The sequence below is a fragment of the Trichomycterus rosablanca genome, chromosome 4 (genome assembly GCF_030014385.1).
Source record: "Trichomycterus rosablanca isolate fTriRos1 chromosome 4, fTriRos1.hap1, whole genome shotgun sequence".
Lineage (NCBI taxonomy): Eukaryota > Metazoa > Chordata > Actinopteri > Siluriformes > Trichomycteridae > Trichomycterus > Trichomycterus rosablanca.
Window position 1 is genome coordinate 49,203,662 of NC_085991.1, and position 27,049 is coordinate 49,230,710.

At 43.1% G+C, this 27,049-nt stretch overlaps 1 protein-coding gene across 7 annotated transcripts in view; it reads left to right on the forward strand.

Moving 5' to 3' along the window:
* The window catches only part of LOC134312466 (adhesion G protein-coupled receptor L2-like), a 270,296-nt gene extending 249,361 nt beyond the window's left edge, over positions 1-20,935 (forward strand). For 2 of the 7 annotated variants that reach the window (XM_062994433.1, XM_062994431.1), the window contains one exon: positions 11,723-13,487. In XM_062994433.1, coding sequence (XP_062850503.1) covers positions 11,723-12,402 — 680 coding nt within the window. In that variant the 3' untranslated portion in view covers positions 12,403-13,487. Of the gene's footprint in view, positions 1-2,302; positions 2,432-10,251; positions 10,308-11,722; positions 13,488-20,875 lie in introns of those variants that run through there. The other 5 variants (XM_062994438.1, XM_062994434.1, XM_062994435.1 and 2 more) reach the window with 5 other exon arrangements.
* The last annotated feature ends 6,114 nt before the right edge of the window (positions 20,936-27,049 follow it).

The window sequence follows — 27,049 nt, forward strand, 5'->3', positions numbered from 1 at the left end:
AGACAGAACGGTGGACTTAACTGGACATGAACGTGTTCTGGATCACGTCCCAAAACCTCAGGTCACATTTTTATTACCAGCAGAACATCTTGAGCTCAGAACTGATTTATTAATACATCATACGACCGAAAGTATTCGGACGCCTGACCATGAGCTTGCTAGACGTCCCATTTCATAAACCATAGGGACCACTATGTGATAGCTTCAGATGCTATAACAACACTATAAAGACTCTTCTGAGAAGCTTCTCACAAGATTTTGAAGTATGTCTGTGGGAGTTTGTGCCCATTCAGTCACAACATGACAGCATTTGTACGGCTGGGCGCTAATGTCGGTCAGGCAAGCCTCAGTCGATGTTCCAGTTCGTTCCAGAGCTGTTCTGTGCAGGACACCGAAGCTTTTCTTTATGTCTTTATGGAGCTTTGTGCTGGAACAGGAAAGGTCCTTCCCTAAAATGTTGCACCCAAAGCGACGTACAGTACTGGGACAGTTTACAGTTTGAGCAATTGAGGGTTAAGGGCCTAACAGCAGCAACCTGCCAGTGGTGGGGCTTGAACCAGCGACCTTCTGATTACGGAGAATCTTGTGTGTATAAAGCACCACTGGGATTCGCACCCTGGATCCCAGAGACAATTCAAGCCGTAGCCTAGCGGTTAGGGTACTGGAGTAGTAATCAGAAGGTCGCTGGTTCAAACCCCACCTTTGCCAGGTTGCTGCTGTTGGGCCCTTGAGCAAAGCCCTTAACCCTCAATTGCTTAAGCTGTGTTAAGTCCACTAAATGCAGCAAATTTAAATGTATGAAAGGGCAGGTGTAGCCTAGTGGTTAAGGTACTGGACTAGTAATCAGTAGGTCACTGGTTCAAGCCCCACCACTGCCAGGTTGTCACTGTTGGGCCCTTGAGCAAGGTTCTTAACCTCTGAATTGCTCAATTGTAACTGTAATTAATGTAAGTCACTTTGGATGAAGGCGTCTGCTAAATGCAGTAAATGTAAATGTCTTTATAGAGCTTGCTTTGTGCTGGAACAGGAAAGGACCTTCCCTAAACTGTTGCATTTCCTTCATATAACTGATTCATTCCACCTGTTAGCAACTGTTGGGGCTGAAACAAACAAATGTAAACATTAGAAGAAGCGTCCCAATACTTTTGTCCATATAGTGTACATCATCTCATTTGCATCTTTTAAATCCTTTTTTTTTATCCTGGTCAGGGTCTCAGTGGGTCCAGTTTCCCCATCCATCCCTCTCTCAGATACGGAGAATCATGTGTGATTCGCACCCTGGATCCCAGAGACGATTCAAGCCATCGCCTGGTGGTTAGGGTAGTGGACTAGTAATCAGAAGGTCGCTGGTTCAAGCCCCACCTCTGCCAGGTTGCTGCTGTTGAGCCCTTGAGCAAAGCGACGTACAGTAGTGGGACAGTATACAGTCTGAGCAATTGAGAGTTAAGGGCCTTGTTTAAGGGCCCAACAGCAGCAACCTGGCAGTGGTGGGGCTTGAACCAGCGACCTTCTGATTACTAGTCCAGTACCTTAACCGCTAGGCTACAACTGCCCTCTAATTAAAAAATTAGTAGAAGCGTCCCAATACTTTTGTCCATATAGTGTACATCATTTCATTTGCATCTTTTAAATCCGTTTTTTTTATCCTGGTCAGGGTCTCAGTGGGTCCAGTTTCCGCAGCCATCCCTCTCTCAGATACGGAGAATCATGTGTGTATAATATATATGAAGCACCGCTGGGATTCGCACCCTGGATCGCTGGTTCAAGCCCCACCTCTGCCAGGTTGCTGCTGTTGGCCCTTAACTCTCAATTGCTCCAACTGTGTGTAGTCCGCTAAATGCAGCAAATTTAAATGTATCAAAGGGCAGTTTTAGCCTAGTGGTTAAGATACTGGACTAGTAATCAGAAGGTCGCTGGTTCGAGGCCCCACCACTGCCAGGTTGTAAGGCTCTTAACCTATCATTGATCAATTGTAACTGTACTGTAAGTCGCTTTGGATGAAGGCGTCTGCTAAATGCCGAACATGCAAATGTAAAATGATTCAAACTCTGTTAGTTGCCTGACGTGCAGCACTGAGGTGGTTGGGGTCAAAGTGGGTCGGAAAGAGAACATAGCTCAGAGATTGAAAGCACCACGTAATACATCCAGGATGAAATAATGAAACGAAGCATAATAAATAAAACAGAGACCGACGCAGACGCAGAAGCAGACGAAGCATGCATTACAGTGTGGTCGCTATGAATTCTGGGTAAAAGTGTGTGTGGGTGTCTCTTTTTTTTCTTCTCTTTGTTTCCTCCTGCAGGAATGACGGGCAACTATCTTCTAACTAACCCGCTGCTCCGAGCCCACGACACTAACAACCCCTATAATAACCTCCTCGCCGAAACCGTGGTCTGCAACACGCCCTCTCCTCCCGTCTTCCACTCGCCAGGTGCCTCCTGACTCCCTCTCTCTCTCTACGCTCTGTGTGTGTGTGTGTGTGTGTGTGTGGAACAAAACTTGAACTCATGGTGCTTTTACATTCGTTATTTATTTATTTATTTTATTTCTCTCGTTTTCTTATTTTGGTGCTGCTGTAGTTTCGCTTCTCACTCACGTTTCATCCTTCTGCTTGTTTTTATCAGATGTATTTTTAAATGCTTTTCCGGCTCTTCTATTTTATTTATTTATTTACTTTTGTACGAATTCCAAAACCATGCAAACTTCTTCCTTTAAAGTGTCCTGATCAGGGTTGCGCAGGTCTAGCTTCACTTGGAAACACTGGGCACAAGACAGGAATACACCAGCGTTCCTCAAACTTCAAACCCAGGCAACACAAACGATGCATCAGAACAAAATATACTTAATAAATGAAATTGGTTGCAATCTGGTCCCACTGTGGTTTACAAGATGTAGCGTAAAGCTTCCACAAGGGGGCGCTCCCAAGGGTCACGAGCCAAAAAATAAATCACAGAGAAAATAATAATTATAATTAAATAACCGATTTTTAACAGGCACGTAACAATGAAATGAACTTGTGGAGGCTTTACGTTACATCTTGTAAACCACAGTGGGACCAGATTGCCACCCATTTTTATTAATCAAATATATTTAATTTTGTGTTTCATATTGATGCATCATTTATGGTTGCGATAAAAATCATGAAAAAAAACGTAAATACACTGTGGACAGGCACAATTGAAAGCAGCCAATCGAATCGCAGCATTTTTTGGGAGGTGGGAGGAAACTAAAGTAAAGGGCCAGTGATAGCTCAGTGGTTAAGGTACTGGACTAGTAAACAGAAGGTTGTTGGTTCAAGCCCCGCCACCACCAAGTTGCCACTGTTGGGTCCCTGAGCAAGGCCCTTAACCCTCAATTGCTCATCGTGTAAGTCACTTTGGATAAAAGCGTCTGCTAAATGCTGTAAATGTAAATGTAAAGTACCTGGAGACATGAAGGAAACATCCCCACTGTAGTCCTCATGTACAGCGAATGGAGGTTTGAACCCAGGATCCTACTGACTCGAGTTGCTTTGCAGCATTTACCTTATGTTACTATGTCTGTGTGGAGCTTTGGCATGTTCGCCTCATTTTGGTCAGCACCCCCTTCACTCTGAAGCCACTTTTCTAAAACTAGAACAAACCAAAATCACTGTTTGTAAAATTAAACATTTATAGAAGATGAACGAAGACCTGATAAACTGGGTTTGATCCTCACAGCCACCTTGTAAAACATGCGTTAGGTGGATTGGCTGTTCCAGTCTGCCCCCCAAGTATGAGGAAGTAAGTCAATGTAGTGACAGTATATGGACAAAAGTATTGGGACGCCCCTTCTAATTATTAGGGGTTAAGGGCCCCTGAGCAAAGCCCTTAATGGATAGACAGGCAGACAGACAGATGGATAGATAAATAGATAGATTGATAGATAGATAGATGGATAGATTGTCACAGACAGATAAATTGACAGATAGATAGACAGACAGACAGACAGACAGATAGATTGACAACTAGACATACAGATAGAAAAATAGATAGATAGACAGACAGACAAACAGACAGATAGACTGACAGACAGACAGACAGATAGATAGACCGACAGACAGAGGGACAGACAGATAGATAGATAGATAGATAGATAGATAGATAGATAGATAGATAGATAGATAGATAGATAGATAGATAGATAGACGGACGGATGGACGAACGGACAGACAGACAGACAGATAGATAGATAGATTGTCAGACAGACAGACAGATAGACAGACAGACGGACAAACAGATGCACAGACAGACAGACAGATAGATAAATAGATTGATAGACAGACAGACATACAGACAGATAGATAGATAGATAGATAGATAGATAGATAGATAGATAGATAGATAGATAGATAGATAGATAGATAGATAGATAGACAGATTGCTACTACTGATCTCGTAGGAAATTAAAGGCGTAAAAAAGAATCCATATTTATAGGATGCACGAAAATACACAAAAAACTCACTAACCAGTAACTAGAGAACAGAAAACAAAAGAACATTGCAGTTATAGGCACCACAAACACAAAGCTACTGAGTACGCTGCCACTCATTGCGGGGTCAGACGTAGCAGGGACTCTCAGTCTGATCAGGACTGGTGATGCACATAACAGAGGCAGTGAAGGTAATCTTTATATTCTTGAATCTAGCTCTGAGAGTTACCAGACAGAGCTTATTGGAATACAGAATTAGCTAAATGAATAAAAGATGCACTCAGTAATCTTTATATTTATAAAATATTCTGCTCACTGGCAGTCCTGGTACAGGTTAATATTATACAGTGGTGATCTGGATGCAGAACCTGAATCGTTTCCGTCCACATCCGATACGAACGCTTGAATTCAAACAGACGCAGATACGGAATCACGATCGTTCACCGTCCTGCGTCCCTCAGTTCGTTTAGCTCATCTGTTCTCTGGGTGACGGTGTTAGATGTTGGTCTCAGGTTCTCCTCTCTGTCAACACGAGACGTTCCTTATCTAAAGCCCAGCGCGTCACACTACAACACTGAGAGATGTTTTGTTACCGGCTTTCTATTTGCTGCAATCTCAGACCCATTTCTATTCAAATTAGACTGATTTCATTTGTATCCGGCGCTCGTCCTGCGGTTACTGCCAAGGAAACCACTAAAACGGTCCAGGATCATCTCCACACCTTCAACTTATTAAAAAGAAAACAGATTATTAATGAAAACGTACATTGGAACACGCCCATGTCCAGAGACTTTGCCATGTTAACCGTTCAGCTAGTTTACTTGTAAAAGAATGCTCACATGGACAGCACCCAGGTGGAACAGTGGCATATTTCACTAACGCACCAGCACTGGGATTCGGAACTCTACTAGTTCGAATCTCAGCTCTGCTACCGGTCGGCTGGGCGCCACCTAGTGGGCACGACTGCTGCCTGTAGCAGACATATGGGCCACTAGTCTGCTGGGTGGGAAAAGCCCGGACTTGAGGTCTTTAAACACTGTGTAAGGACCCTGATTAGTAGCACGAGTCGCCTGTACAGAAGTGGAGGCATGAGGAGATCAGTATGTGACTCTCCATGCGCAAGACTGGCTACCAAAGTGAATCCACCAAAGTATAGGCGAATAAAAAGGGGTCGGTGGACTGTGTGTGTGTGTTAGGAAAATATACCCACCTCTGACGCGATCGGGGTCTCCAGCAGCGAAAGATAAACCGACTATGCTAAATTAGGAGAAAAATGGAGAACATGCAGAAGTAAAATAGCAAAAAAAAGCTCACGTTGGTCACAGACTGATACACGAAGCCCCACTGAACAGCTTTGGAATGAACCAGAACACCGACTAAGGCTTTCTCGACCAACATCAGCTCAGCTCATTTTTACTAAATGGGCACAAATTCCCATATGTATACTTCAAAGTCTTGTGAGAAGCCTTCTAAAAAGAGCGGCTGTTGTTCTAGCTGACAAGATCACATCACGATCACTATTTTAATACCGTTTGAGCTCGTGCTCAGGTGTCCAAATACTTTTGGCCATACAGTGTATGAGAGGGTTTAGAGTAGCAGGAGTTAGTAGTATTTACAGACTATACAGAGCAGCCTGATAAAACCTGAACATAAACCACATACAACTATAATAAAGTCAAGTCAATTTTATTTATATAGCGCTTTTTACAATGGACATCGTCTCAAAGCAACAGACCAACAGGACCAACAGACCAAAAACCCCTGTTGAGCAAGCCGAGAGCAACAATGGCAAGATAAACTCCCTTAAAATTACAGGAAGGAACCTTGAGAGGAACCAGACTCAGCAGGGCCCATCCTTCTTGGGTGGTCTGGAGGATAATTTGAATAAATAGGATTTACACAAATCATACCAACACAGAATTACATTAAACTGAAAGTCATAACTAGTAAAAAATAATTGGAGTTCTTCATTATCTGTCTGTGATAAAGTCTGTAGTGAGTTCTTGACATTTTTGGTGCAAACAAGCCAGGTTCCCGTCACATCTAGCAGGAGCAGCATTGTTGGCACAGCAGTCTCGACTTGCAGTCTTTAACCTGGGGGTAAAACAACAGAAGATGTAGTTACAATGTGAAATCGTTAAGAGTAAAATATCAGTTGTACAGAGAGTTTTAGACTCCGGCAGCCCTGATTATTACAGCATCACTAAAAGTGAGAGCGAGCAGGTAACAAAGTCATGAAGGCTTTCACAGGACATCAGCACCCACCTCCCCCACCGTCATTAAACCTGAGTGATCGGACAAGAGAGACAGAACGACAGCAACCCAACATCCCTGATCACCATACGTTTATATGACCAAGTGTCGTTAGCATTCGAAAACTCCTAGCAGCAAGTGTGATTTGGGACACAACCTTTGTGTACATGTTGTGTACCTTTGTGTACAGACCGCCCAGCTAACTGCTAAAGAACTAGCTTGCATTTGTCACCTACTAATTACTAAGTCCTAATTCACATCTTTACATTTTAATAATGTTAAAAGTACATTCGCATTTTAGCTGCATGCTAACTCTCTTATCCAGAGACTCATACAAAAGTTCAGAAATAAACCAGAACAATTTATATTTTAAATTTACTGCATGTGTCAGATGAGAACACGATTAACATGCTAATATTGTGCTGATTTTTTCATTTTTTGTAGTAAGTATTGTACAGTGAGGACACAGAGCAGCAAGCCTGTTAGCTAGATAGCTGCTAACAGGCTAGCTTGTTTTGGTTGATTTCACAAGGTGATTTCAGTTCTCATGTAAGTTATCATAATTATTTAATAATATATTTACTTTTCTATTTTATATTCTCAGTATTAAAAGCCAGACGTGAAATAATGTTGATAATAAGCACATTTTGTGTAAATAAATGTAGCACAACGCAAATAAGCTCTGATTAGCTTTGAATAGCATTCTTAGTCACCACCTGCCAACCTGATATAAATTTGCTAGATTATGTATCACTAAATTAGTACATTTATAAATAAATAATAAATATCTTTGTATTATTTTATTGCAGCTAAAAATTACCAGAACAAAACAACACATTTTTGCAGCTTATCCAGACACACAAATATGTGCTTTTATTATTTATTTATTTAATTAATTAATTTATTTATTCAGCTGCTCCTGTATTTAAGAATCACCACAGCGGATTAGTCTGATTTGACCTGACTAATCAAATTAACCTGATTTGACACAGTTTTTATTAATTTATCTAATTTATTTATTTATTTTTGTAGTTATTAATATGCAGTGAGCACACAGCCTTTGTTTACACTGCAGCAAGCCTGTTAGCTAGCTAGCTGCTAACAGGCTAGCTTGTTTTGGTTGATTTCACAAGGTGATTTCAGTTCTCATGTACATTATCATAATCTGTTTAATAAAATATGTATTTATCTATTTTATATTAAATATAATATAAGCCAAACCTGTTGATAATGTTGATAAAAAGCACATTTTATGTAAATAAATGTAGCACAAAGCAAATAAGCTCTGATTAGCATTCTTAGTCACCTTAATGTGCTTAATATGCAGTGAGGACACAGCTCTTGCTAACAGGCTAGCTTGTTTTGGTTGATTTCACAAGTTCTTATGTACGTTATCAAAATGTATTTAATAATATATTTATTTATCTATTCATAATCTAATTAACAGAAGCTAAACATGTTCAGTAATGTTGATACTAACACGTTTATGTAAATGTAGCACAATTCAAATAAGCTCTGATTAGCTCTGATTAGCGGCTTAGTCAAGCTGTCAATCTTGATTAAATGTTTAATAACTAAACTAAAATGATCCATAATTGTGTGGCCCTAATTAAGAGGTATTTCAGAGGTTAATTTAGTTAAATCTACTTTAGTAGGAAATGAAGCTGACTGTTGTAGCTACAGAGCTAACATGACAAGGGCACGTCGAGCACACGGGTATAAAAACAGGACGTGGTCCCTGTAAGAATTCCTCCTGGGGTTTGGACAGACGCAGTGACCGCTCGCTGTACCCTCACACACTTCACATACTGAATTCAGCCATCCAGCACGCTCGCCTCCTAATGAGCCGACGAGTAATGAAGGGAATCGTGATTACTGCACGGAGCCCTGCGCTGCTCCGTACGCATACACAATACACCCTGCATGCTCAAAAGTATCGGGACACCCTTTCAAATGACTGAAAAGTGCTTCTGCCGAAACAGTTGCTAACAGGTGTAATGAATTGCAACTGACAGCAGCTGTCTCACCGAGGGTCTCAGCCAGTGTCAAATCGGTTGGGCGCCTCCTAGCGGGCACAATTGGCAAAATTGGCCACTAAAGTTTGCTGGGTGGGAAGAGCCCGGACTAAAAAAAAGGTATCTCACATTAGCAACAATACACCTTCAGCTATGGACACTAGAACCATGCAATGTGACGTCATCCGTCCATGACCACTCCTCCAGTTCAGTACCTTATGCTTTTTTCCTCAATCAGACAGCAACTGTCTCACTGAGGGTCTCACATTCTCACATTAGCAACAATACATCATTAGCTCTGGACACTAGAACCATTAGCAACACATCATCAGCTGTGGACACTAGAACCATGCAATGTGACGTCATCCGTCCATGACCACTCCTCCAGTTCAGTGCCAAATGCTTTTTCCCCAATCAGACTATCTCTAAGGGTCTACTAAGACCCTAACTAAGGTTCTCAGCCAATGACAAAATCAGTTTGTTCTGCGGTTTATTCTAATCTCCAAGCTCTGCTACCGGTCGGCTGGGTGCCCCCTAGTGGGCACAGTTGGCAGGATCGGGCTCTAAAGTTTGCTGGGTGGAAAAAGACCGGACTAAAAAAAAAAGGTATCTCACATTAGCAACAACACATCATCAGCTGTGGACACTAGAACCATGCAATGTGACGTCATCTGTCCATGACCTCAGTTTGTTCTGCGGTTTATTCCGAGTTCTAATCTCATCTCGGCCTACCGGTGTAGGCTGGGTGCCCCCTACACATTTGGCAGAATCGGGCACTAAAGTTTACTGGGTGGGAAAAGACCAGATAAACTGTCCCACCGACGGTCTTACATTCTCACATTAGCAACGACACATCATCAGCTGTGGACAATGTGACGTCATCCGTCCATGACCACTCCTCCAATTCCCAAATCAGACAGCAACTGTCTCACTGTGGGTCTCAGCCAATAACAAAATCAGTTCGTCCTGGGCGCCCAGGTGGCACAGCGGGATATTCTGAGTTCTAATCTTTAAGCACTGCTACCGGTCAAATTGGCAGTGCAGACAGTAAGACACAGTGGTCGGTAGCCCGAGTCGCCTGTACAGAAGTGAAGGAACGAGGAGATCAGTGTGTGACTCTCCATGCGCAAGACTGGCCCTCACAAGTGAATCCACCAAAATATGGGCAGATAAGAAGGGGTCGGTGGATTGGCGTGCGTGAAATATATCCTCCTTGGATGCAATTAGGGCCCCCAGTTTATCTTCCAGTTTATCGTAGCCAGTTTATAACTAACTGATGCCAGAATGCGGTTCTGTACCATAAACAGTCTGTGTAGAATAAAGAATAGAGTAAGAATAGAGTAAGAATAGAGTAAGAATAGAGTAAGAATAGAGTTTGTGTGATTTCGATGCTCAGTAGACTGCCGGACTGAATCTGGAGGCGTTCGGAGAGTCTGAACGTTTAATTTCTTTATTTTATTGGTTGTATGTTTGTGTCTCACTTGTTGCGGCGATTCTAAACGGCGTTCTTTCACTTTTCTTTTGACACGTCAGCAGTTCTCAGGCCAGCCAGCCTGAACAGACACACATAATGTGAGTGGTGGCACAAAGTGAGTCCCTGCACCTTGCCCGCCTGCACGCCCGCCCGCCCATGTGCCAGTGTGTGTGCTTGTGTGTCCGTGTCTGTCTGTGTGTGTGTGTGTGTGTGTGGTCAGGACTGGATGGCATGAACAGGCTTGGTGTGAGGCTGCATCGTTCATCATGCTTTTATTTTATTACTCATGAGCGTTGGCTGATTTCTGTTAGATGTCTGTGTACGGTGCCAGCTTACAGTGCCAGCTTGCTGTGATGCGCATTGTTTGTGTATATTTAAAGCATTTAATGGCTGCTTTCTTTTATTTGTTTTTATTGTACTGTGTTTTGGGGTTTTTTACTGTTAAGGACATTTAATAATAAAGTGAGATTTTAATAGATTTAAATCTAATCTAATTTATATGACTCATAGTTGGTGTAAATATAGTCGGTGCCAGGATGGCGCCACAGGGCCAGACGTGATCTTGTAAGCAGAATATACTGTACATATGGAGAATGTCGTCTCATAAACTGGTAGTCGTTTTTTCTTCTGGTATGCACGGTTTTTAATGAGTGCGGGTAAAATAGCCCTAGACATAGACTAAAAGGGCACAAATTCCCACAGACATACTTTCAAATCTTGTGAGAAGCCTTGCTCTAGCTGAAAAGATCACATAAAGGATTCATCATAAAAAGATTCATCATTAAATGGTTCATTGTAAAATGATTTTTCATAAAATAAATAATTATTAAATGATTTATTATAAAATGATTGATCATAAAATGATTGATCATAAAATGATTTATCATAAAACGATTCATCGTAAAATTATTTATCATTAAATGATTTACCATAAAACGATTCACAATAATATGATTCACTGTTTCAAAATGAATCATCTTAAAATGATTCATCATTAAATTATTCATTATAAAATGATTCTTCATAAAATAAATAATCAAAATGATTCATCGTAAAATGATTCATAATAAAACGATTCATCATAAAATTATTAATCAAAAATTATTAATCATAAAATGAAATGATTCATCATGAAGTGATTCCTCATAAAATTATTAATCGTAAAATGATTCATCATGAAATTATTCATTGTAAAATTATTCTTTATAAAATAAATCTTCATAACATGATTTAACGTAAAATGATTCATTAAGTTAGATGCATTTTTGAATCCAAGCACATGATAAGCACTGAAGCAAGCGGTTTGGGATGCAGCCTTGTTGTTTATTGTTTTTTGCACCCTAATAATTGTTCGTTTGATAAAATGACACGATTTCCGGGCGTGTATTCTCATTACAAGATTACATGATGAGTCCAGTACTGTCCTCCCAGGAAAACACAAGCGTTATGTCCTTAACAGTATTTCTTTATGTGTCTTTATTTTTTGACTGATATTTGTCTTTCTAAATGCGCAGGTGTTTGTCATTTCAGGCCAGCACTCTCGGACCAACAGCCGAGACGCCAGTGCCATGGACACGCTGCCCCTCAACGGCAACTTCAACAGCAGCTACTCGCTGGACGACGCCGCCTTCGAAAAGATGATCATCTCCGAGCTGGTGCACAACAACCTGAGACCGCGCGGGCATCTTAGGTGCCCGGAGGACCCCGAGCGCCCGCCCAACCCGGACCGAGCCCTGCCGGGTCGCCACGGCGAGGACGACCTCCACGTGACCGACCACCCGGCGCTGGAGCTGCTCCTTCGGCCGCACCACCGCGAGGTCCTGGAGGTGCCTCTGCTCCCGGAGCGGACTCACTCGCTCCTGTATAGCGCCAAGCAGGCCTCGCGCCAACACGACAGGCACGGGCAGGACGCGCAGGACGACGGGCCGGCGCAGACCGAGGCCACGCCCTCGACGGATAACAGAGACTCCGTGTACACGAGCATGCCCGACCTCAGAGACTCGTCCTCTTCTCTGTGCCCCACGGACAGACAGGACGAGGGCCCGGGTTCTGACCAGCCCTGCCACAAAAGCCTGCCCGAGCTGGGCGACGCTGCCCAGCCAGGATCCTACTACCAAGTCAGTGAGCACGGGTTCGAGGCCGAGGAGCGTCAGGCGGCTGAAGGTGAGACGCCCACGGACGGGCAAATGCAGCTCATCACCAGCCTCTGAGACCGCACCACACAGACGCGACTCTGTTTTTACCCCTTTAGTCATTTTTTTAAAGACCACTCCGGAGGTGGCACGAGCGAGAATAAAAGCGCTTGCAGGAAAGGCTGGCACTGTCCGGGCACTGGCTACTTTTTTTGTATGATATCCTCGAACCTACAGTACTGTATCGACTTTACAAACAAAGGACACGAACATGCCGATGCTAGTTTTTGTTTTTCTAGGTTTTTTTTTTTTTCTACGAGGTTAGAATCGACCCGAGGATCCTCCAGAGACTTCGACTCGAGGAATCGAACCCAAAAAGCGCCCGGGTCGTCCACGACTCCCGGCACGGACTAAAAAAAGAGATAAAAAACGTACGAAGAACTAAAATAGGCAGAAAGAAGAAGAGAAGAACCACTACTCCTGACTCAGGCCTTATATTTTGTCTATTGCACATTAAAGAATGAGCGCTAAAGAAAATATATTTTGCTGTACCGCAAGTGGGACGAAATATTAAATAATAATAATAATAATAATAAAAAGACGCTAAAATAAATGCTAAATAAAAATACCACGGCAACCGTGAGATTTCAACAAAGACGTTTTGAGAAACAGGGTTGCACTTTTTTCTGTATTATTTTCTATTATTATTATTATTTGTTTTTGTTTGTTGGTTGGTTGTTTGGGGGGGGGGGTTTGAAATCTTCTCACACTTCGTCTGTCAGAGAAGCTTCGAGGACACGGACTCACGTTCCCGCTTCCACTCGTGAGCTCGTTCTCGACCTAAAGAAGCTCCGTCTTGCACAGATTGGGATGAATTGTAATTTATTTGCGTGTGAAATGCTCGGCCCCTGATTGCCAGGAACAGGAAATCGATTCTTTGTACGTGTCGACACGACGTCTTCTAGGAAAACAAGAAAAACAACAACAACAGCAACATATCTGAGCATTTGACGCTAAATAATTTATCGGATGGAGTAACAGTGATGAAGAAAGGAGTGAGAATAAACACTGCTCATGTCCATTCAATTCTTTTGTTTTGTAGGAACCGTTGTCGGATGTAAATGCAACTCTTGATATCAAATAAATGTGACAATTTTTTCCCATCTGTGCTAGCGTGTGTGGTTTTACATGATGATAGGGGGAGCTGTAGCCTAGTGGATAAGGTACTGGCATCAAGAACCTCCACTCAACACTAGCTGATATAACCACATGGGTGAGGGATTAGTTTATCAAACCTTTATCAAGCTCTACAATACAGAGTTACTGCACAAATGATACTTAAAACTTTACTGTGCAAAAAAGAAGCCTTATGTTAACCATGTCCAGAAGCGGCGTCGACTTCTCTGGGCTCCGAGGTATCTAAGATGGACCATCACACAGTGGAAACGTGTATTGTGGTCAGATGAATCAGCATTCCAGGTCTTTTTTGTAAAAAATGGACGCTGTGTGCTCTGGACCAAAGATGAAAAGGATCCAGACAAGTCCAAAAGCCAGGGTCTGTCATGGTATGGGGGTGTGTCAGTACCAGGGTCTGTCATGGTATGGGGGTGTGTCAGTACCAGGGTCTGTCATGGTATGAGGGTGTGTCAGTACCAGGGTCTGTCATGGTATGGGGCTGTGTCAGTACCAGGGTCTATCATGGTATAAGGGTGTGTCAGTACCAGGGTCTGTCATGGTATGAGGGTGTGCCAGTACCAGGGTCTGTCATGGTATGGGGTGTGTCAGTACCAGGGTCTGTCATGGTATGGGGGTGTGTCAGTACCAGGATCTGTCATGGTATGGGGTGTGTCAGTACCAGGGTCTGTCATGGTATGGGGTGTGTCAGTACCAGGGTCTGTCATGGTATGAGGGTGTGCCAGTACCAGGGTCTGTCTTGGTATGGGGGTGTGTCAGTGCCAGGGTCTGTCATGGTATGGGGTGTGTCAGTACCAGGGTCTGTCATGGTATGAGCGTGTTCCAGTACCAGGGTCTGTCATGGTATGGGGGTGTGTCAGTGCCAGGGTCTGTCATGGTATGGGGTGTGTCAGTACCAGGGTCTGTCATGGTATGGGGTGTGTCAGTACCAGGGTCTGTCATGGTATGAGGGTGTTCCAGTACCAGGGTCTGTCATGGTATGGGGGTGTGTCAGTGCCAGGGTCTGTCATGGTATGGGGTGTGTCAGTACCAGGGTCTGTCATGGTATGGGGGTGTGTCAGTACCAGGGTCTGTCATGGTATGGGGGTGTGTCAGTACCAGGGTCTGTCATGGTATGAGGTGTGTCAGTACCAGGGTCTGTCATGGTATGAGGGTGTGTCAGTACCAGGGTCTGTCATGGTATGGGGATGTGTCAGTACCAGGATCTATTATGGTATGGGGGTGTGTCAGTACCAGGGTCTGTCATGGTATGGGGGTGTGTCAGTACCAGGGTCTGTCATGGTATGGGGTGTGTCAGTACCAGGGTCTGTCATGGTATGGGGTTTGTCAGTACCAGGATCTGTCATGGTATGGGGTGTGTCAGTACCAGGGTCTGTCATGGTATGTGGGTGTGTCAGTACCAGGGTCTGTCATGGTATGGGGGTGTGTCAGTACCAGGGTCTGTCATGGTATGGGGTGTGTCAGTACCAGGGTCTGTCATGGTATGGGGGTGTGTCAGTACCAGGGTCTTTCATGGTATGGGGGTGTGTCAGTACGAGGGTCTGTCATGGTATGGGGGTGTGTCAGTACCAGGGTCTGTCATGGTATGGGGGTGTGTCAGTACCAGGGTCTGTCATGGGGGAATTTGGAGGCCGAGTCAACAAACTGGTTGTTGTGCTCCTCAAACCGTTCCTGAATCATTTTTGCTTTGTGTCAGGGAGCATCATCCTGCTGAAAGAGGCCACAGCCATCAGGGAACTGTCTCCATAAGATGGTGAACATGGTCTGCAACAATGCTTAGGTAGGTGCTACGTGTCAAAGTTACATCCACATGGATGGCAGGACCCAAGGTTTCCCAGCAGAACATTGCCTAAAGCATCACACTGCCTCTGCCGGCGTGCCTTGTCAGTGGTCATAATGTTATGCCTGGTCTGTGTATATTTTCAGCATTTAGTAGATGATTTTATGCAAAGCGACTTACAATACTGTGACTGTATAGCGTCTAAGCAATTGAGGGTTAAGCGCCTTGCTCAAGGGCTAAACAGTGTCAACCTGGCAGTGGTGGGGCTTGAACCAGTGACCTTTCGATTACTAGTCTAGTACCTTAACCACTAGGCTCCAACTGCCATGGCTGATTACATTCATCTGATTAAAAATGTTACACCTGTTCGCAGAAACCCCAATAAATTAGTGAAAGGCAGTCGATAAATAGCCGAAAGGCGTACAGAGTGCAAAATCGAATCTTCCCCTACAGTAGAGCTTATTTACGGCGGCTGAAGCTCCTATTGTTCGTGTCTACATACTTTTGCCATGTAGTGTACATGAGTTCTGCATGAGTTGGGCAGGAAGAAAGAAAATGAAGTGACTTTCTGAACATTTCATCAGGTTCTGGATCTCGCCTCATCAGTTCTGGGGTTTAATTACTCAGCGTGCTAATTAAGTTCATTAGCTGCTAATTAATATGTTAATGCTTCCCAAACAGCGTCGGACGCAGAATAAATGAAGCGGAGGCAATTTCATAAAACAATGGAGCCATCCGGTCCGCTAAAGAACGTTGGGCACGCGGCTCCGGCTTTCACTTACGCGCCGTGAGGAATAATGATCCGGCCGTAACCTTCTGAAAATAAATAATGAAGACGCCGCTGATTCGACCGGCTTTCATACCGGCCTTTTCTGTGCCTGTAATTTATGAGATGTGTTTTTACACGCCGGTGAGAAAATTAACGGCTGAAAGCATTAGCGAGGCGAAGTACACGGCTTCATGCATCGCAAATGGCTGGTGGTGAGTGATGCATTGTGCGAATACATCATGTATTGCCTTGTTTTTTTCTCCCTGTGCCGCCGAGCCGCCTCTGCCCTGACCGAGCGGACCTGCTTCTTCACACACCAGTGATGGAGTCTCACAGAGAGCCGCATGGCACGGTAACGAAGAGGATTCAAATTTCTAATTTATTTATACAACGCTTTTTACAATGGACGTCTTGAAGCAAGTTTACAGAATTCAGGACCGACAGACCAAAAAACCCTGCTGAGCAAGCTGAGGGCGACAGTGGCAGAGAAAAACTCCCTCAAAATACAGGTAGAAACCTTAAGAGGAACCAGACTCAGCAGGCACCTCCATCCTCTTTGGGTGGTCTGGAGGAGGATCCTTCTTTAACACTTCTAAGGTTGAAGAAAGGAGACGTACGTACACTCCAAAAAAGGGCGTCTAACAGCCCTTGAAGACTGTAGACCACTGGCACTACCATCCCACATGATGAAGACCTTGGCAGGTGGCTTCTAGATCATCTTAAATCCAGGGTTTACTCATTACTAGAGCTCTTGCTGTCGATGATACTGTCATCTACTCACTGCAGAGGGCCGGGCAAACGTAGACGAAGCAGGCAGCACCACCAGGGACCCTCTCCAGTGCTTTTAACACAATAAATCCATCTTAAGGCCAACACAGGTGGACACCACCTCTAGAATGGGGTAGAAAGAACTACCACCCGCTTGATGTGGCCAAAACCAAGGTCATGGTGTTTTTTTTTTATTTATTTATGCATTTTCTCCCATTTTCATCCAATTTAGCGTAGTCACTCTGTCTTACGCTGCTGGGTGGGTCCCTGATTGCAGTCGAGGAGGGTATACTGCTGCTCACGCCTCCTCCGATCCACGCGCAGTCCTTAGCGGAACCCTTTCCACCCATGCACTCTGCACAGGCGCCTCTCTATCTGTAAATCAGGGTCCTTACACAGCGTTTAAAGACCGCACCCACATAGTCCGATCATCCCACCGTAGCAGAACCGTGTCTGCTGCAGGCACTGCCAATTATGTCCTCTAGATGGCGCCCAGGAGTTCCGAGAAGTTCACAATCTCGGCGCTGGTGTGCTAGTGAGCTGCCTCTGTGAGACTCCATCATCATGGATGAAAAAGCAGGACCGCTGGGTCAGGGCAGTTCTGTCCACTTTCCCCAACTAAAATTGCCATAAGTGTGTTTTTGTCCTGTAATGGACTGGCAACCTGTCTGTGGTGTTTGCTGCCTTTTGCCTAAAGAATCAGTGAATTAATACATGAATACAGAGGTTGAGGTTGTGATGATGGTAACAGGAGTGTTTAGGATGAACGTGACTGCGGAGGTGAGTACATGACTTTCTGCTAGATGCTAAAGATACAAGTCATTATGCAGTGCTGGTTATGATGGTATTAATGTGAGCTATAAATGCTTTATAGCAGCGGCATTAACAACCTGACTGCAGACTCCATAAATCTACACTGTGAGAAGTGAAATCCTGTACACCGTGCATCGTAAACATGGCTGCCATTTCCTCAGCGAATGCTCCGTTTCATTTATAGCATAATAAAGTACTTGAAGTTACTCTACAGTAACTGGATATTTAGTGAGTAGAGACAAAATATTCACCACTTTTGATTAGTAAATATACACACAACGTATTTAAATCATAATCGTGGATCTGGGATATACACCGATCAGCCATAACATTAAAACCACCTCCTTGTTTCTACACTCACTGTCCAGTTTATCAGCTCCACTTACCATATAGAAGCACTTTGTAATTCTACAATTACTGACTGTAGTCCATCTCTTCCTCTGCATGCTTTGTTAGACCCCTTTCATGCTGTTCTTCAATGGTCAGGAACCCCACAGGACCCCCACAGAGCAGGTATTATTTAGGTGGTGGATGATTCTCAGCACTGCAGTGACACTGACATGGTGGTGGTGTGTTAGTGTGTGTTGTGCTGGTATGAGTGGATCAGACACAGCAGCGCTGCTGGACTGAGACCTCACTGTCACTGCTGGAATGAGAATAGTCCACCAACCAAAAATATCCAGCTAACAGCGCCCCGTGGGCAGCGCCCTGTGACCACTGATGAAGGTCTAGAAGACGACCAACTCAAACAGCAGCAATAGATGAGCGATCGTCTCTGACTTTACATCTACAAGGTGGACCATCTAGGTAGGAGTGTCTAATAGAGTGGACAGTGAGTGGACACGGTATTTAAAAACTCCAGCAGCGCTGCTGTGTCTGATCCACTCATACCAGCACAACACACACTAACACACCACCACCATGTCAGTGTCACTGCAGTGCTGAGAATCATCCACCACCTAAATAATACCTGCTCTGTGGTGGTCCTGTGGTGGTCCTGACCATTGAAGAACAGCATGAAAGGAGCTAACAAAGCATGTAGAGAAACAGATGGACTACAGTCAGTAATTGTAGAACTACAAAGTGCTTCTATATGGTAAGTGGAGCTGATAAAATGGACAGTGAGTGTAGAAACAAGGAGGTGGTTTTAATGTTATGGCTGATCAGTGTACATTATTAAATAAAAATAGCTTTTAAAGACCCTGATTTCGAGTGCAGGCATGTTCATGTTTTTCCTAAAATCCACTCCAACACTCACGTCACGTCACTTTGCCGTCATTGCTTTGTGATGGTTGGCTGCACTGTCATAACACCGTCTTCAACTGTGGGAACCTCACCACACGGCCAAAGTAACTGAACTTGCGGGACTTAATAGGGTTCAGTCATTCTTATTTTGTTCTGGCCGTCTCGTACTCTCACTTAGTGGTTGTCAGCTTCCTCAATGAGATGTTCAGCAGTTTTTTGATGCAATTGCCCCTTTTTTTCCCTTTTGAAGATTTTTCCTCCCAATCTGGTCGTATCCAATTACCCGATTGCATTATGCTCCCTCTCCACTGATGCTGATCTCCACTTCTGATTAAGGAGAGCGAGACTGACACAAGCCCCCTCCAACACGTGCAGTAGCCATTTTTTTTTTACCTGCACAAGGCGAGTTCATATGCAGATCAGCGTTGTGTACGGAGAGCCACACCCTGATCAACATTATTCCTTGACTCTGTGCAGGCGCCATCAACCAGCCAGCAGAGGTCGTAATTGCATCAGTTATGAAGAGTCCCTGGTCCGACTTCCCAACCTGTATGAACAACAAGCCAATCGTTGTTTATGTAGCCGTCCAGCCCAGCCGGGTGGCAGAGCTGAGATCCGAACCGACGAGTTTAAAATGTCAGCTCTGGTGTGCTGGCGTGTTTTACTGGTGCGCCACCTGAGCACCGATGCACTTGCTCTTAAAATCCTGAATAAATCTTTGTTTCTCTTTGTTTAGTGTCCACGCGTCACATTCACATGTGGCTTCTGGAGGAGATTCACCCACAACAAGCAGAGTCCTAAAAGTGAATGATTTAGAATAGACGTAGCATTAAATTCACTTTTAAAGGACGTGTTTCTTTGTATTGTTGTAACAGCACAGTGTTGATGTTTTGAGCTTCTCCTGTACAGAGATGTTTTGAAATGCCACAGCTCAGTCTGCCTGTTATCTTCTGAAAATAATATTGATCTTTGGTGCTTTGTTAAGCCGGGATTCGACTGATCCGGTGTGTAAATCTGCTGTTTGATCCACATGTTTGATTTGGCACAGTTTTTACACCGTGTCACCACGGCAGATCTGATCTGCATACCAAACATGGCATAGTTTTTAGGTGGTTTTAGGTGGCCTTTTATTACATAGATGCTTTTTTTAATTAAAGATTAAGGGCCTTGCTCAAGGGCCCCAGAGTGGCAACTGACAATGGCAGGTAGCTTAAATGCTGAGCTACCTAAGTAATACTGAACCCTACATAACATGTCTTGATGCATGCTCAATAACCCCCACAGGACCACCACAGAGCAGGTATTATTTAGGTGCTGGATCATTCTCAGCACTGCAGTGACACTGACATGGTGGTGGTGTGTTAGTGTGTGTTGTGCTGGTATGAGTGGATCAGACACAGCAACGCTGCTGGAGTTTTTAAATACCGTGTCCACTCACTGTCCACTCTATTAGACACTCCTACCTAGTTGGTCCACCTTGTAGATGTAAAGTCAGAGACGATCGCTCATCTATTGCTGCTGCTGTCATCTTCTAGACCTTCATCAGTGGTCACAGGACGCTGCCCACGGTGCTGGATATTTTTGGTTGGTGGACTATTCTCAGTCCAGCAGTGACAGTGAGGTGTTTAAAAACTCCAGCAGCGCTACTGTGTCTGATCCACTCATACCAGCACAACACACACTAACACACCACCACCATGTCAGTGTCACTGCAGTGCTGAGAATGATCCACCACCTAAATAATACCTGCTCTGTGGTGGTCCTGTGGTGGTCCTGACCATTAAAGAACAGATTACAGTCAGTAATTGTAGAACTACAAAGTGCTTCTATATGGTAAGTGGAGCTGATAAAATGGACAGTGAGTGTAGAAACACGGAGGTGGTCATAATGTTATGGCTGATCGGTGTATGTCTATATTTATATATGTTTTTTTATTTATTTATTCTTCATGTAACGTTCATGTTTTTCCCCCATTTATTCAGATTATTCTGATCTGTACAGATCCCAGAGTGGCCGATAGCACAGCAGAGATTCAAACCCCGGATCAACGGTAGAGGGCTAGCGTACGTTCCTACTGCGCCCCTCTGAATGCCTAGTTCCTACTGTAATCTACAAGCAAATAAAAACTATAAACATTTTAGGGATGCTATCAGAAAAATGTTCTTGATTAGCTTAGCTCCAAATGCTCCAGTTTAAATGAAGACCGAGCTAACATGATTAACTCCTTTTCCCATTAAGAACACATCCTGTAGCATTTCAAACTACTAAATACCAGCGTATGTAACGAAACTACGAAGCAAACGGCGTGTAACGGTGCAGTAATTAACTTCACATCAGAACGTATCTGCACAGCGCCGTTCACAGCGCACATGGTCCCACAGCAACCGTACAGGATCCAGGTTCAAACCCAAACCTTTAATGATCGGCCTGGGGTTACAGCGACCAACAAAACATCCCCAAACATTACAGAGAAAAAGCTTAAGAGGAACCAGACTCGACACGGACCTCCATCCTGGATCCATCAAGCACACACGGAGGAAATAGGAAGCAGATCCAGGAACAGAAAATGAAAGTAACTGGAGTTCAGAATGGTTCAGATCAGACTGGAGCAGAATGAAGTGTAACAGTGAGACTCGGGAGTGGTTCTCTCTCTTACTAAATAATATAGGCTGGGTTTTACAAAACACTTTTCACAGTTTTTGGGTGAAATAAGTCATCTCCAGTGATATTTAGGATAAGTACAGTAAACTGTCTGTCTGTAGAGCAGTTGTAGCCTAGTGGTTAAGGTACTGGACTAGTAATCAGAAGGTCACTGGTTAAAACCCCACCACTGCCAGGTTGCTGCTGTTGGGCCCTTGAGCAAGGCCCTTAACCCTCAATTGCTCAGACTGTATACTGTCAAAGAACTGTAAGTTGCTTTGGATAAAAGCATCAGCTTAGTGCCGTAAATGTCTGTCTTTCTATTTAATATATAGCTTTTTGTGTCTGTCTGTCTGTCTGTCTGTCTGTCTGTCTGTCTGTCTATCTATCTATCTATCTATCTATCTATCTATCTATCTATCTATCTATCATCTGTCTGTCTGTCTGTCTGTCTGTCTGTCTATCTATCTATCTATCTATCTATCTATCTATCTATCTATCTATCTATCTGTTGGTTTGTCTGTCTGTCTGTCTGTCTGTCTGTCTGTCTGTCTGTCTATCTATCTATCTATCTATCTATCTATCTATCTATCTGTTGGTTTGTCTGTTTATCTATCTGTCTGTCTGTCTGTCTGTCTATTTCTGTCTGTTAAGGCTTGTGGTTGGTCCGGTTTCTTAGGATAACTAGGTGTAATGCAGGTGTAATCTCTTCGGTTCAGCTGAATGTTTAGCGTCACTAGTTTATCATTGAGAATTTTGAAGTTGATCATTTCGTTTTATCTAAACAGAAGCACTTCACGGCTTCTCTTTGTTTAGCCGAATGTTAAGCACCACTAGTTTATCATAAGTAACTGAAACCACAGGAAGGAAATCCACAGATAAGAGGGAACTAAAGTACTTCAGCATTTATTAAAGAAAGAGTAAACATGGTATTACCGATGTCAGGAGACTGCCAAACACAAATCTACATCCTTCTTTACTTTCTTCTGGTCTCAGTAACAGTAATGACTGATAAACATGAAGAAAAAAATATCAAAAATACTAGTAATAATAATATGAGAGGAAGCTGGTTATGACCTATAGTAACCTTTCCAGGGATTTCAAATGCATGATAAGTCTGATATGCTGGATCTGAAGTTTAGGTACTGGTTTAGTATTCATCAGGTTGCTGGTTCAAGCCACATCACTGCCACATTGGGTCCCTGAGCAAGGCCCTTAACCCTCAGTTGCTCGCATTGTATTCAGTCACAATTGTAAGTCGATTTGGTTAAAAGTGTCCACTAAATGCCATAAGTGTAGGTACATGTTGTCCTTGTTGATGCGTGACGTCCAGGAAAGTAAACGGAAGGTAAAAGGACGTTCGAGGTCAATAAAAGATGAAAGGAGATAAAAAGGAAGCCTGGCTGGATGTGTTCCATTTCTGTCACTGGCAGTGAAGAACAGAGCACTGTGGTTTTATCTCTTTTACAGTCTGAAACACACTGGGGAGCTGAAATCTGCTGAGACGGTTTATAGAGTAGAAAGGTTTAGGGCTGAGCGGGGCGAGAGCAGCTCACACGTCCCACCTCACTATCAAAGACACCGTTCATGCTCAGGAGAAGGTTCGTCAACGCTTTAATGTGACCTGGATTTCTGTGTTCATGATTTATTTACTGAATTCTGCTTTCATTTAGGCTCCTAATGATAGAAACTCCATTTCTGAAAATATTGGGACATTTTACGTACATTGCAAACAAGAATCTGTGATTTGTTCAATTCTCTTTAATATTTATGCAAAGAAACTAATCAACATTAGAATTTGATGCCTGTTACACTCCAAAAAAGTTGGGACAGAGATGTGTTTGCCCCTGTGTTCCATCACATCTCTGTTTATTGAGACTTTTTTTTATAATTTGGGGACTAAGAATAGAATTTTACTCCTTTTCATCTTTAGTACTAATAGTTTAAGTCCCCAAGAACAAACTGAATCATGGACCACCAGTTTCAACTGTCTTTCGGGCCATCTGAGATCAGCTCAGGCCCAGAGAACTCAGAGGCGATTCTGCATATTAATTATTCATTAATTCTAAATGACATTAAATCGGACTGTCATAACACTGACACTTATACCATCATGTCGAATCTACATCTAATTATTTGATATTTTCATGTTTGTATTTATAATTATGTGTACAGTATATATATATATACAGTGTATCACAAAAGTGAGTACACCCCTCACATTTCTGCAGATATTTAAGTATATCTTTTCATGGGACAACACTGACAAAATGACACTTTGACACAATGAAAAGTAGTCTGTGTGCAGCTTATATAACAGTGTAAATTTATTCTTCCCTCAAAATAACTCAATATACAGCCATTAATGTCTAAACCACCGGCAACAAAAGTGAGTACACCCCTTAGTGAAGTTCCTGAAGTGTCAATATTTTGTGTGGCCACCATTATTTCCCAGAACTGCCTTAACTCTCCTGGGCATGGAGTTTACCAGAGCTTCACAGGTTGCCACTGGAATGCTTTTCCACTCCTCCATGACGAGATCACGGAGCTGGCGGATATTCGAGACTTTGCGCTCCTCCACCTTCCGCTTGAGGATGCCCCAAAGATGTTCTATTGGGTTTAGGTCTGGAGACATGCTTGGCCAGTCTATCACCTTTACCTTCAGCCTCTTCAATAAAGCAGTGGTCGTCTTAGAGGTGTGTTTGGGGTCATTATCATGCTGGAACACTGCCCTGCGACCCAGTTTCCGGAGGGAGGGGATCATGCTTTGCTTCAGTATTTCACAGTACATATTGGAGTTCATGTGTCCCTCAATGAAATGTAACTCCCCAACACCTGCTGCACTCATGCAGCCCCAGACCATGGCATTCCCACCACCATGCTTGACTGTAGGCATGACACACTTATCTTTGTACTCCTCACCTGATTGCCGCCACACATGCTTGAGACCATCTGAACCAAACAAATTAATCTTGGTCTCATCAGACCATAGGACATGGTTCCAGTAATCCATGTCCTTTGTTGACATGTCTTCAGCAAACTGTTTGCGGGCTTTCTTGTGTAGAGACTTCAGAAGAGGCTTCCTTCTGGGGTGACAGCCATGCAGACCAATTTGATGTAGTGTGCGGCGTATGGTCTGAGCACTGACAGGCTGACCCCCCACCTTTTCAATCTCTGCAGCAATGCTGACAGCACTCCTGCGCCTATCTTTCAAAGACAGCGGTTGGATGTGACGCTGAGCACGTGCACTCAGCTTCTTTGGACGACCAACGCGAGGTCTGTTCTGAGTGGACCCTGCTCTTTTAAAACGCTGGATGATCTTGGCCACTGTGCTGCAGCTCAGTTTCAGGGTGTTGGCAATCTTCTTGTAGCCTTGGCCATCTTCATGTAGCGCAACAATTCGTCTTTTAAGATCCTCAGAGAGTTCTTTGCCATGAGGTGCCATGTTGGAACTTTCAGTGACCAGTATGAGAGAGTGTGAGAGCTGTACTACTAAATTGAACACACCTGCTCCCTATGCACACCTGAGACCTAGTAACACTAACGAGTCACATGACATTTTGGAGGGAAAATGACAAGCAGTGCTCAATTTGGACATTTAGGGGTGTAGTCTCTTAGGGGTGTACTCACTTTTGTTGCCGGTGGTTTAGACATTAATGGCTGTATATTGAGTTATTTTGAGGGAAGAATAAATTTACACTGTTATATAAGCTGCACACAGACTACTTTTCATTGTGTCAAAGTGTCATTTTGTCAGTGTTGTCCCATGAAAAGATATACTTAAATATCTGCAGAAATGTGAGGGGTGTACTCACTTTTGTGATACACTGTATATATATATATATATACTGTATATATATATACTGTATATTCATGTTGCATTTCTTGCTGCAGAGGTCGACCGTGTTGAGTAATAATGGTTTTCTGAAGTGCTATTGAGCCCATGTAAGTGTATTTATCACAGAAGCATGACTGTTTACATGGTATGTCACATTCAACAGTGGTTTTGGGTTTTTTAACCGGGTAAACAAGGCTGATAAAGTACTATTACTTTAATGAATTTTTACTTAAGTACGAGTAAAGTTACTAGTCTAAAAATCTACTCAAGTAAAAAGTAAAAAGTAACTCGTTTAAAATGTCCTCAGAGTAAACGTTACTTAGTTACTTTTTTTAGCAGGAGAGGGTGTATCTTCTGTGTAATGCAACAGGACAATTGGATATAAATCTCACAATAGTTGTTTTTAATTAAAATATAATAGAAAAAAACATGTTGATACAACATTTAAAACATTTAGGGATGTGTCGTGTCATTTTAGTCCCATAAAACTTTTTCAAACTGTATAACCACTAGTGATGTGTCGTAGAATAATTCGGTTCTATTGAACGGCCCTTTGAAATGAAACAAAGGAACCAAGTTGCGCTTCTGGGAGTCGTTTTATATATATACGGCTCTTTAAAAGTAACCGAGCCAAAAGATCCGACTCCCCATCGCAGAATTCACTGCAGCAGTTTCTCTCACGCGATTTTTTTTTGTGCGTTTTTTTACTCAGTAACGGATCTTATTTAAAATGTAGTGAATTACAATTCTTAATACAAAACATACCCTCCTATTACCTTTGGGGTCAATTTGACCCCATTCAGTGTTTAACGTCTTTAAATAAATGATTGACATCATTTTTTTTGCTTCATATTTGATGACTTTTCCTAATTTAATGGGGACAACTGGGTAAACATAAAATTAACATGATGTTATGTTTTCAGTGTCCTGTACACATGTTGTACGCATCGGTGTTCTTTGGGGTCAATTTGACCCCAGGCTGTTTTAGCTGTATAAAACATATAAAAAATATCAACATTTTACACACATTTGTTTTGGTTGTTTAGGAAGATATTGAGGTCACTATGACATGCAATTTTATAATCTTCAAAAAACTTTAAGGCCCTAACCTAACATAACCATAACTGTAGTAGTGCGAGAACCACTAATAGTTCACACAACCTGGGGGAGGGGGAAACATCATCCTCACAAGATTTTTCATATTTCCCATGCTGTGGGGACAGGAAAATATGGTTTCTGCGAATAGAGACAGAGGATGATGTTGAGGAGGACCCGGATTATTAGGCATCCTCCTCTGATAAGAATGAGACCCTCAGTCTTGACCCTTCTTTTGTATCTCAACCACCAGCAAACACACTACCTTCCAAAACTAAAAAAGTTATTATGGTCTGTCTCCACACTGGAATAACAAGGCAGACTTAGTGCTGCTAATGTCAACAAAATGCTTCCAGACCCCACCAGATATGATGTCAGTCACGTCCAAGACATAAAATCAGCATTTGAGCTCTTCATGACACCATCAATTGAAAAGGATATACTTGAGATGACAAAGTTAGAGGGGAGGTGAGTGTATGGGGACAGTTGGAAAGACTTGGATGTGACCCACTTGCAAGCCTACATTGGGTGGCTTATTTTGGAGGGAGTGCACAAGTCAAAAGGCGAGGCAACATCAAGTCTT